This window comes from Fusarium falciforme, chromosome 10, assembly GCF_026873545.1.
Source record: "Fusarium falciforme chromosome 10, complete sequence".
In the NCBI taxonomy this organism is placed as follows: Eukaryota; Fungi; Ascomycota; class Sordariomycetes; order Hypocreales; family Nectriaceae; genus Fusarium; species Fusarium falciforme.
Window position 1 is genome coordinate 3,071,792 of NC_070553.1, and position 11,485 is coordinate 3,083,276.

The following is an 11,485-nucleotide window of genomic DNA, read 5'->3' on the forward strand; positions in this document are numbered from 1 at the left end:
TCACAGCCGGAGACAGCTCCCGTTCCTAGTGTAGCGGTAGCACACAGGTTATTGGCACCGTTGTCTCAGGGGTTCTTTTGCGAGGAGGAGGAGGTGGAGGGGGGATAAAGAAGTGCCATCCATGCTCGCCGCCCACCAACCCAACTCCGTACTCGTATCAGTGATGACTGTACCAGCGCGAGTACGAACAAACGGCGGGATGGATGGACTGCTATTTTTCACTCTCTTTCTTTTGTTTCGTCTGTCAACGTAAGCTTTCGTGTCATGTCGACGCAATACCTCGAGATCGAATGGACGATACGAGCCAAAAGGTTTGTCGCTAGGCGCGCGACATTTCTCGACGGCGCCTATCCCTTATCCACAACCTATGGGGGCCTGGGTGGCCGATGGATGGGATGGAACGAGGCTCTGGGGAATTCTGTTAGAAATCCTTCTCAGAAAAGGTGGTGTCAAGAGAGGATCGCCTTGTCCGGGCATTTTGCCGCCTCAATTCCTGCACTCGTGCCATGCATTCTGGCTGGTGCTTTTTGTCGATGGATGGGTGCCAAGATTGGTCCATGGCACCATTTTAGGCTCAACATTATTGCCGCCTTTTCATTGCTTTCTTTCTTTCTTTCTCATGAGGTGAGCGGGCTTTAATGACAGCTGTTGCGTGTTTGATTACAGAATCCCGTTTGGGCCATGTTTCACACACACGACCTGATTCCTCGAACTTTGCTTCAGGTAGACAGCAAGCAATGACGGTATATCTCGATTAATCAAACACAACCCATGGATCATGGCTTGGCTTCATCTACTGCTACTCTCCCCGCCTCCTCGCAGCAGTTCCTGCCCACGCAGACCAGAGGCACAGAGGCTTCGGACTACTGCAGGGCGATAAGATAGACTGCAACCCAGGCGTGCCATGGCCCCTCGACCTGCCCTGTAGGTCAGTACCTTATTCAGGGGGCTTGCCAATTAAAGACACTGTAAAGGGCACTGGGCGGGTTGGGCCTCTCTCCCAACCTCCGCTACGGTCACCCCTGTCCATCTTCACCCACTTGAGTTCTATGGACCCAACGTCGCATCCTCCCAATTCGTACGCCCCCCGAGTACGGAGTAGGTAGACTGGAGTTCGCCACGAGACAGACAGAGACGCCCTTGTTGCTTAACCCAACCCCTTGCTGCTGGGATTTGGTTCATTACCCCGTCGCTCGCTCCTCCTCTTGAGCTGCTCCCGGTCAATATCCTCTCCTCCTCATCTCTCCCATCATTCGTTTCGTCCATCGCTGAATAACTTGCTTGTAAACTGCTTGCTCTTGAAGAATAATCGCGACGGCGCCAGACGACCCCGCGGATACACACCTCCAGATCGGACTGGATCCGACCTGATCAGAGACGACACACCGATAATACCTTGCTGGACCTGACTGTGACGAAAGATGCACTTCACAAAGAAGATTGACCGCGCCTTTCAATGGGCCGGCGAGAAGATGGGCTCCGAGGCCCGAACCGGCCACTCGGAGGAGTTCAAGAACCTCGAGCAAGAGATGGCTCTGAGACATGAAGGTTTGTCCTCTTTGATCGCTAGTCATGGCCTTAACTGACCTTTCCAGGCATGGAGCGCATGCAGAGATCCATGGGAGCCTACGTCAAGTGGATTTCCCGTCGCAATGAGCTCCTCGACGACAAGGAGCGTGGTTCTCCCATCTCCTACCTTGGCCGCACCATGGCCACCCATGGAGAGGATTTTGAGCAGGATTCCGAGTTTGGAAACTGTCTCCTGTCCCTCGGTCGCGCCAACGAGCGCATCGCCGGTATCCAGGACTGCTACGTCGACTGCGCCAATGCCACTTGGATGGATAATCTCGAGAGGAGCCTGGCTATGATGCGAGAGTACCAGGTAGGTTCAGCCCCCCGACGCCTATGAATCATTCATAGCTAACAAGCCCAGAACACGCGCAAGAAGCTCGAGAACCGACGTCTCGCCTATGACGCCAGCACCAACAAGATGGCCAAGGCCCGACGAGACGACTTCCGAATCGAAGAAGAGGTCCGCATGAACAAGGCCAAGTTTGAGGAGACCAGCGAGGACGTCCTCCGCCGCATGCAGGACATTAAGGAGTCCGAGGTTGAGAACATTGCTGCCCTGACTCAGTTCCTCGACGCTGAGCTTGATTACCATGAGCGTTGCGCTGAGGAGCTTCGCCGTGTTAGGCAGAGCTGGGCTGGAGGTGCTGCTGCTTCTCCCACAACTGCACCTCGGCCTGGCCGAAGCCGATCCAACACTGCTCGATCCTGGCAGGAGCCTCGTCACCAGGCTGTCTACGAGGAACCCGAGCCTGAGCCTGAACCTGTCCGCATTCCTCATCGATCTCCCGGTAGCCGTCTTGCACCTCCACCTCCTCAGCCACCACGACCAGCCATCGCCAGGGCCAACACCTTTGACGGCCGCTCGCCTACACCCTTGGCCAACCTCCGTGTTCCTGGTGCTCCTCTCTCCCGGGTGGTGACTGATGGTGGCTCTTATGGTCGAAGCGGTCACAGCGACGATGTATTCTCTGATGATGTCTCAACAAGTCGAAGCGGTAGCCCGGACTGGTGTGATCGCAGAAGCGCCAGCCCTGCAACAAGCTATGGAAGTCTGAGCCGCAGCACGAGTGCCCTGGCTCTGGGCAAGAAGCCACCACCTCCTCCTCCCAACAGGGCCAAGAAGCCCCCGCCTCCTCCTCCCGCTCGAAGGGAGAACCTTGGATATTGATGCGTGATGAGTGGACTTGATGTTTTTTTTTTTTTGAACTGGGTATACTTGGGTTTGGGCGGCGTTAGGTCTCGTGTCATCTGGGTTAGCAAGATTGGATTAGAGTCACGTTGAACGCGACGGAAGGTTTTCTGTCCTCGGGGACTAATTGATTTCATTGTTAAGACGCTTGAAATGATGCGAAAAGAATACGATTTTGAAGACATGATGAGATCCTCTGCAAGTTGGGTTGTTGCCTGTGATGCGATTGATAGATGCTGATAAGGCGGTCACGTGACATCAGGAATATGGAGATCAGCATGTGAACTTGAAGCTCTTCCAACTTGCCTTCTGCACTCTTCACACCTTCCACCGCTCAAACACGGGCATCATGGCGACCGAAGACGAGCGCTACCGGCAATCGAGCCAATATCGGCTCTGGTCCTTCACCCCGTCAAATCTCCAAGAGCTGCGCGCAAAGACAAACTCGCTAGCAAGAGAGCAGATCGCGCCGCGACTCTCTGCCGACCCTCCTCCCGATTTCCTCACGGCCGACGAAGAGATCCGACTCGTCAAGTTCTTTACTGTCGAACTCATCCGCGCTGCGCAGTTCTGCGAACTCCCCACCGAGATCCGAGCGACCGCCGCCGTCTTCCTGCGACGATTCTACGTGACCAACTCGGTCATGACATACCCGGCCCCCGAGCTCCTCAAGACGTCGCTGTTCTTTGGGTGCAAGGCCGAGGGCTTCTTCTACAAGCTGAACGCCTTTTCGGAAAAGTTTCCCAATACGACTGGGGAGCAGATCCTGGCTGGAGAGTTTCTGCTTTGTCAGGGGATTCGATTCGCCTTTGACGTTAGGCACCCGTTCAGAGCCCTCGAGGGTGCGATTTTGGAGTTGCGGAGGAAGCTGCCTGATGAGGAGTCACGGATCAACAGAGTACACGCTCGCGCGCGAGAGATTCTCAAGTTTAGTCCGTTGGTTACAGATGCCTACTTCCACTACACTCCCAGCCAGATTATGATGGCGGCAGTGTCCATTGTGGACCATGGGCTTCTGGATGTCTTGATTCCTTTGCCGAACGGTGAGGCAGGACAGGCTGCTGTGTTGGCAAGCATGCGCGACAAGATCTTGGGGGTGATTCAGAGCTGTCGCGAAATGCTTGAGGAGGAGCCTCCAGAGAGAATGACGGATTATTGGGGAACGGTATGTTTTTCACCTGCCTTGGATGCATCTGCTAACAAACCCAGCCCGAAATTGTGAAAGCGATGAAGCCTCTCCGAAAGAAGCTGCAGAAATGCCGAGACCCCGATCGAGCGAACCTGGTCAATCTTCAACGAGCGAGACGAGAACAAGCCATGAACAAGGAAAAGAAGACGGCGGCGAACAATGATGGTTCTGTGTTTGGAGACGACCTTGCGAGGGAGACGAAGCGGGTGAAGTTGGAGAATGCAGACCCCTTTGGCCCGCCCCTATGAGACAGTGATATTGGACTAGGTGGAGGTTAATGATGCTTCTATCCTGTTGATTCTTGGGAAGCCAATCGGAAAAGACGACAGTACCAGGGTCTTGGTGAGGCCGCGACAGCTTTTGAGGCGCGGGAGAGCTGAAGTGGGCAGAAATGACTGGCCCAAGCTGGCCAAGCCGATCTCCGACGTGGTCTAGATGCACGCGTGCATCGTCGAGACGAGATGTGCCTTGGCTGATTCGATTCCCAGAGACGTGGTGCAACCCATCCTAGCCATAAGCTGAAATGCCGTCTTAACCATGCCGAGGCTTGGCTGCTGGGCTTGGACCATGTCACGCCTTTTTAGGCGATTGTTTGGCCATGTTCACCCACAGCCGAGCTGTGCTCCCGCGATACCTGAGGGAAGGTCTATGACGATATAAAGCGACCGGATCGACGTGTATAAATGGCGGGGAGTGGGGTTTTCGGCTCTGGGCAGCCGGTGGAGGATGGGGACGACATTTCTGCGGCCTTTATTTGCTCTGGAGTCTGGACTCTTGGGCTGAGCCGATGCAGACAAGATGTCGGCAATTGGTTGATTGACACGAAGTTCCCGTTGTTGCTGGTGGTGATGGTGGTTGTCGGTTGCGCGTCGGTGACGGCTCAAGAGTCGCGACAAGGACAGGAAAACAGGTTCTAAGCAATGGCATTTGATGGATAGCGCATGGAATTCTTGGTTTTGATGCAATTGCCCTTGGCCTCCCTCTCGGCGTCTTTGTCTCGTCTCGTCTGGATGATGGTTGCCGTCCCCCGTCCCCTCCTGCGATGCCCTCAATTGCCGTCGGCTCCCTCTTTCAAGACCCTTGCCCCTTGGCTCGCATCTTGTTTCTTGGCAATCGTCTGAGTTGTACAGCCTCGCGCCATGAGACAACAAGTCACGTCTTGGAGCTAGTGCATGACGCAGAAGTTCTTGGCTATGTCATTGACTTTTTTGTTTCGTCTTCCCGCTGTTCGGAGACTGGTCGAGATGGAGGATTGTCTTTGACTATTGGCTAGTGATGAATTGGCCAAGACTATTGCTGGTATGGTGTCCGTTGTTTGAGAAGCTCAAAAGCCGAGTGTTCCCTTCTGTGTTTTCGTGTCCCCCTTCTTGACCAGAAGTGTTCGATCAGAAGCTAGGTTTGAGTTCCTGTGAATCTACACACCATGAAGCTCTTCAGTCTCTTGTCTCTTGCCCTTGTTGGCGCTGCTTCGGCTCAGAGCCGCACTTCTCTGACCGATGCCCTTGACTCCAAGAATGATACCCTCTCTGAGCTGAACGGTATGTCTGGATAGTTTTGTTGTTGTATTGTTGCTTACTCTTGTAGGTCTCATCAAGGCCCAGCCTGGCCTTGCTCGATCGCTTTCCCAGCTGCGGAACATTACCATCCTCGCTCCCAGCAACGATGCCCTCGAGGCGCTTCTCAATGATACCACTGTTGCGAAGCAGGTTGCGGCGGATCCTGGCCTCATTGGTGCTATCCTCCAGTACCACGTCCTCAATGGCACGTACTATGCCAGCAACATTACCGACACACCTGCCTTTGTCAAGACGCTCCTCACCAACGAGACTTACACCAATGTTACCAGCGGACAGGTCGTCGAAGCTGTTGCTGCTAATGACACTGTCAGCTTCTACAGTGGATTCCGTGCTCAGTCCAATGTGACCGAGGCTGTACGTTGTCCGTCTTCTTGATAATTCGTCGCTGACCAAGTAGAACCTCAATTTCACCGGCGGTACCATTCACATCATCAACCGCGTCCTTAGCATCCCCAAGAACCTCACCGACACTGCCGTCGCCGCCAACCTCTCTGCCGTCGTTGGCGCCTTTACTGAGGCTGACCTCGGAGAGGACGTCGTCGAGGAGAAGAACATTACCGTCTTTGCGCCCAACAACGCTGCATTTGCGGATATTGGTTCCGTTGTGGGTGATCTTAGCAGCGATGACCTGGAGAGCATTCTCAAGTACCATGTTGTCAACGGCACTGTCGGATACAGCAGCACGTTGAGGAACGGCACTCTTAGAACTTCTGAGGGCGAGGATATCAACATTGCCATCCATGATGGTGATGTCTTTGTCAATGAGGCCAAGGTTGTCATTCCTGATGTCCTCATCGCTAACGGTGTCCTCCACGTCATTGATGGGTAAGTCCCTTCCCCCTTCTACACATCAATCTCACTAACTCTCGATAGTGTCCTCAACCCCGAGAACCCCTCCGCCACGGCAAACCCCACCGCCGAGACCCAGGCCCCGGCCTTCTCCGGCGCCAGCTCGGCCAGCGACGTCGGCGTTCCCTTCACCTCGGGTGTGCCGCAGGGTACTGAGCAAGTCACCGGACTTACTACTTCCACTTCGACTGAGGCTGCTCCTCATGCTACGGCTGCGATTGCGCTTGGTGCTTTGCTTGGTGGTGCCGCTGTTGTCATGAACTATTAAGTGATGTGTATGATTGGGTTGGGGAGGTTTAATGCGGATGAGGGGATGGGTAATGTGGGTGGTTGCATATGAGATACTGAATATGTGAATTGATGTCCATGTCACTGTAAGCGTTGCTCATGTGTTCCTTGGCGCTAGATGTGACTGTATTGGTATAAGCTGATGCTTGGTGGTTTAATTGATGGGTGTTGGTGAAAACTGTCCTTGTCTCACTGTGAGTGTGAAACAATGAGCATTTGTCCAGCGCTGACGAAGGGAAACACAAGTAAACATTCACATGGCTTTGAATAGAAGCTTTCTGGGCATTCAACTTGTTAATTCGGGTGTTCACACTCAAACTCGGGATATCGCCAACAACTCATTACCAGGCACAACAGCCTCACACCAACACACACGCATTGCACCCAGACTCAGATGCCCTTTGTTGGCCCTTGATCCCCGTATATAGGATCTCGCGGGAACCACTCCAGATCCTTGATCGCATTCACCTTTTCCTCTTCGCCCGACTTGCCATAGCACATGTCCCAATTGTGACCTTCTGGATAGCTTCCCACCATCTCAAACCCATCGGTCAAGTCTTCCAAAAGCCGATGTCCAACGCCCGCGGGTACAATGATAACGTCTCCAGCTTCAACCACAGGCTCAACACGATCCTCATTCTCCTCGCCACCGAAACACAGACGAGCTCGACCATGGCTGATGCATAGAACCTCGTGGGATGTGCTGTGGAAGTGAGTCGTCGTGTACATGGTGAAGCGCCATTGGGGGATCACTACTCCCACGGAGGAGAGGTGTGATTCGATTCTTGCTGCTGAGATGGGGCGTTGGAAGGCGGAGTGGTAGATGAGGAGGGGTTTGTTCTGGATGCTGCAGTTGGGGATGAGGTTGTGAGCGGGGATTAGATGTTTGGAGACGCGGAGGGATGAGAGAGGTGTGAGTGGCATTTTGGATGTAGACAGTGCCCAATCTGGAAATTGTCGAGGTTCATAAGGAGAGAAGAGTTGCGATGGAGTTCGTGGTGGTGTTGCAGCAGTGATTATCACCATCTTACGTCATCTACAACACGACTCCTATAAATGCGTTGGCACTGCGATCTTGACGCGTGACAAAGTGTAGAATTGAAGATTGGATTATAGACATAATTCAGGCGTCTTAAACGCATTATTTTGTTGAGGACCATATTCGCTCCTGTGTTCAACTGAGCACAGAGCTGAATAGAGCTATGCCCCGAACATCAAGAGGAGATCATTCACAGGGCCTCAAGGTAACAACATCAAATGAGCTGTCAAACGGATAGGAACAAAAAGTCTTAGACATGGAGTAAATTAGGAAAAATACATCCACCGACCACCTTAACCGCTTGAAGCTAACACGCACCGAGGGATCCATGGTGGACGAGATTGTAATATCGACTTTGGTCGGCTGGACATGCTCGTGCGTAGAGGGCTGGCAGAGACGGGCCATGGAGTCGTCAAAGCCACGACGTCTGTGACTAGAAACCTACAATGCCATTGTCGGTTGCGAACCTCCTGGACGTGACAGACCTCATCGGAACCCTCGTCATCCCCACCTCTCACTCTTCAAGGGACTAAATGCCTATACCTAGCCATTAAGCGGTAACACCAAGAGCAAGAGTCTCAAGTCCCCTTCGGCTGCCGGCATTTAGAGATCCACGGATGTCTAGGTAGCTAACCGGGATCGTGTTGAGTGGCAGGCCGGCCGAGGATGCGGCTTGGCTTGGGCCCAGAGTAAGCGAACAAGTTCCTGTTGAGCAAGAACGATAGTGCATGTTAATTTTCATGGTGAGAAGAATTCTACGTGTTCTGGCTCAGCTCTGTCGGTCTTGAGCACCAAGCATTTAGGGGAAGGAAGTTTCCGCAGATGAGAACCCTGTGACCTCCTGTCAGACGCCCCTGGAGATATCCGTAGTTCTCACCAACAGTCTCGCCGAACATCAGCCCGAAGAGTGGGAGATTGCCAAGAAGGCCTTGAACAACGGGATAAATATTGTTATTCTAGGATTATAGACGTTCGAGAGTGGGCAATTGAGTTTGAACCCCCGCAAACGACGACCGTTGAGAACTTTACGAAGGACAGATCATGCATAAGAAGTCCCTCTTCGGTCCCTCCCCTTCCCACTTCTCCCCTTCTTCCCCAGATCATACCAAACACTACTTCAGACTAGCACCGAATTTGCACCCGTCTCACCATGCGCATCGTTTACACCATCCTTGCCTTCTGGGCAACCGCTGCCCTCGCCGAACCCCCTTTCGAAGGCCACCTCACCACTCTTCTGCCTCGTGACCCTGTCGAATGTACAAGCACCAACATCCAAAAGATGACGGTTGACTCATGCGAATGCCCCCCTCCAGCCGAAGGGTGTAAAGACCACCCTTGCAGGGCTTGCGGTCATGATGCTCCCAAGGACGTCAAGGTCTGCGATACAACTTGCAAGCAAAGCGAGGTCACTTGCGAGGGCTGTGGCCTCTTCTTCAACTCTCTCTGCCGATGCCTCAAGAATAAACACGGGGACTGCATCACCAACCAACCTATCCGTGTGGGCGGGGACGATATCTGGGCGCTTCTTCCTGGTCACGATAACCTCACTACCACCAACAAGCTGCTTTCGGGTATTCTCGATATGAGCAACCAGGTGAACCGTGCATTCGGTGACCGGGGATGGGTGTTTGCTCAGAAGAACTACGACCCATCCAGGGAGGCGCTGCTGCTCAACTCGTGGAGGGCTAGAACGCATGAACAAGTCCACATCCATCGTTGTGCAGTCAACGAGACGACTCGAGATGTCTTGTCCAGCGAAGATACTGTTAAATCGGGCCAGCTCACTCAGATGAAGAAGGATCCGGATTTGTGGTGTATCACGCGCGAAAAAGGGGTTACTGCCACGACGTTTGCCACCAGCATCTCGGAGTTCTTGGACGCGAACCATCCTGGGGTGTGCGCCAAGCTTGTTGGTGCGGGAATTCTGAGGGATAACAATATGCGTACTTGGGCTTGTGCGACGACCAACTCTGCTGGGCCTTTGGGAAAGATGGGAATCTGTAAGCCATCGACTGCAAAGACACTTTGGCTGTCAGATTGAGCATGTCGTTGGGGGGAACGGAAGTAAGGGAGGGTCTAAACGCCTGCAAGCCAGTTGAAGCCCGGCCCTTGATGAGATAAATGAGCCAATAGATAGGCTGTAAACCAGGCTGTCATAAAATCATGATTCATCACCCTCCTATTGCAAATCTCTGACCGCAATCCATCCAAACAACAAAGGAGCCATCGCCACCCAGGTAGCTGCAATAGAAAACGCACTCTGGATATCTTTCTTGGCGACGGACCAAGCGATACCGAAAACAAGTCCCCCAATGACAAAAGCCACGACCACGACAAAGTAGATGGACCTCCAGTGCCAGCCCCCCTAGATGTGAATGCCCCAGCCAAGTTCCATACTCTCTTGTGAAGTGCTCAGTGGTCCCTGTGCCCTTTTCGGTAACTGGTTGAGTATCGTCCGTTGCGGCCCGTGAAATGAATGAGGCTTTAGAAAGTAGTGGGTTAGACGGTTTGTGCCGATGACGGGAACTTGGGTTGGTTTGACGGTTGGTGATGGCGAACAATCATATTCGTCGCTCTCGACCCGTTCGGGTGGGGGAATGCACACGCAGTCTTTGTCGCATACTTCCTTGTGGCGATGGACTTCAGCAAATTTGCTGTTGTCTGCTTCGAACTGGAGATGGTTAGCAGTGATAGGAAAATTTGGCCAAGACATACTCTGGTCAGAGAAATTGCAGCAACACTCCTGAATGTGAACCATGAACCGATGCCTCGATGTTGAGAAACATGGTCTCGTAGAAACTGAAAGAGTTGTGTGTCATCCTCGACGTTTTGTAGCACATGTTGATAAAGTCCTGTAAAATGACGGCCTCGATCAATGCACATCAAGAGAAATGGAGTCGTGCTGACCACGGGTTCAGGAATCCGTGGATGGGTATGCATGGGAAGAGTGGTTCCTTCTTCTTTCTTTCGTCCCAGGAACTTGTTGAAGCCGTTCCCAGGAATGAATGTTGGCCATGGCCATGTCAGGTCAGGACGACCGGTTGAACCTTGGTTGGAAAAGGTACCACTGTGCTGACCCCCTTCGGACGACAGGTTGGGATTCTGTAGATTTTGCTGCAGGGCTTGGAGAGATTCGGGGGTTGAGCTTGAGAAATCATCAAAGAGCTGTTGTCCGCAGGACTAGGGAAAAATCAGCCAAAGTTCAAATGTTGACGTAGTCTGGCTTACACAGGTCCAGCGAATCCGGGCTTGTCCTCCGAGGACTAGGGACCTATGAACCGGTATCCTGTTCAAGATGCTGTCGACTAGTCGCGGTAGATTCGAGGGTGGCTCTAATAGAGTTGTCAGTCTGGAGAAATGCCTGTCAGGTGTTCTTGTCCTTACTGTTCTCCTCCCTGCTGGCTAGAATGTCCTGCTTCAACGCTGCCCACGGAAACCCAGCCTAAGGCAGTCGAGCTGACCTTATCGGAGAAGGCATCTCTTCCTTGCCTGTTACTGGATCTTTCCCTAGCCGAGGAGTTGTATCCTCCTCTAGCCTTCTTTTTGAGGCTATGAGTCTGCGAGTAAAACACAAGGCCACAACGCCAACAAAGAACTCAACATTCCATGTTGCTCCTTGATCTGGAGACGGCCCTGACGCAAAGAAGAATGACGCCATTGTCAAAGGGTTTTGTCGCAAAAGAAGCAGTGGGGGGAGCTCATGACTTGGGAAGATGGAGGAGCTGCGATGCCTTGGGGTTCAGCTTCGAACTCAGCCCCAGTTTCAACCAGGCTCAGCCACT

The 11,485-nt window shown here is 53.0% G+C and overlaps 5 protein-coding genes across 5 annotated transcripts; 4 read left to right on the forward strand and 1 right to left on the reverse strand.

Annotated features, from left to right (window-relative positions):
- Positions 1–1,421: 1,421 nt before the first annotated feature.
- On the forward strand, positions 1,422–2,740 carry NCS54_01283000 (BAR domain-containing protein; the record flags this gene model as incomplete). The annotated part of the gene is made up of 3 exons (XM_053158052.1): positions 1,422–1,548; positions 1,596–1,882; positions 1,934–2,740. The coding sequence occupies 3 exons, from the start codon at positions 1,422–1,424 to the stop codon at positions 2,738–2,740; spliced, it is 1,221 nt and encodes a 406-aa protein (XP_053014027.1).
- A 346-nt stretch (positions 2,741–3,086) lies between these two features.
- On the forward strand, positions 3,087–4,198 carry NCS54_01283100 (Cyclin-C-2 domain-containing protein; the record flags this gene model as incomplete). Its single annotated transcript, XM_053158053.1, has 2 exons — positions 3,087–3,926; positions 3,971–4,198. The coding sequence occupies exons 1-2, from the start codon at positions 3,111–3,113 to the stop codon at positions 4,196–4,198; spliced, it is 1,044 nt and encodes a 347-aa protein (XP_053014028.1). The 5' UTR covers positions 3,087–3,110.
- A 1,175-nt stretch (positions 4,199–5,373) lies between these two features.
- Positions 5,374–6,644, forward strand: NCS54_01283200 (Hypothetical protein; the record flags this gene model as incomplete). The annotated part of the gene is made up of 4 exons (XM_053158054.1): positions 5,374–5,488; positions 5,535–5,881; positions 5,925–6,352; positions 6,401–6,644. The coding sequence occupies 4 exons, from the start codon at positions 5,374–5,376 to the stop codon at positions 6,642–6,644; spliced, it is 1,134 nt and encodes a 377-aa protein (XP_053014029.1).
- Positions 6,645–7,054: 410 nt separating this feature from the next.
- On the reverse strand, positions 7,055–7,588 carry NCS54_01283300 (Cupin type-1 domain-containing protein; the record flags this gene model as incomplete). The annotated part of the gene is made up of 1 exon (XM_053158055.1): positions 7,055–7,588. One exon carries the CDS (start codon positions 7,586–7,588, stop codon positions 7,055–7,057), a length of 534 nt encoding a protein of 177 aa, XP_053014030.1.
- A 1,265-nt stretch (positions 7,589–8,853) lies between these two features.
- NCS54_01283400 (Hypothetical protein) lies at positions 8,854–9,744 on the forward strand (the record flags this gene model as incomplete). Its single annotated transcript, XM_053158056.1, has 1 exon — positions 8,854–9,744. One exon carries the CDS (start codon positions 8,854–8,856, stop codon positions 9,742–9,744), a length of 891 nt encoding a protein of 296 aa, XP_053014031.1.
- Positions 9,745–11,485: the final 1,741 nt, after the last annotated feature.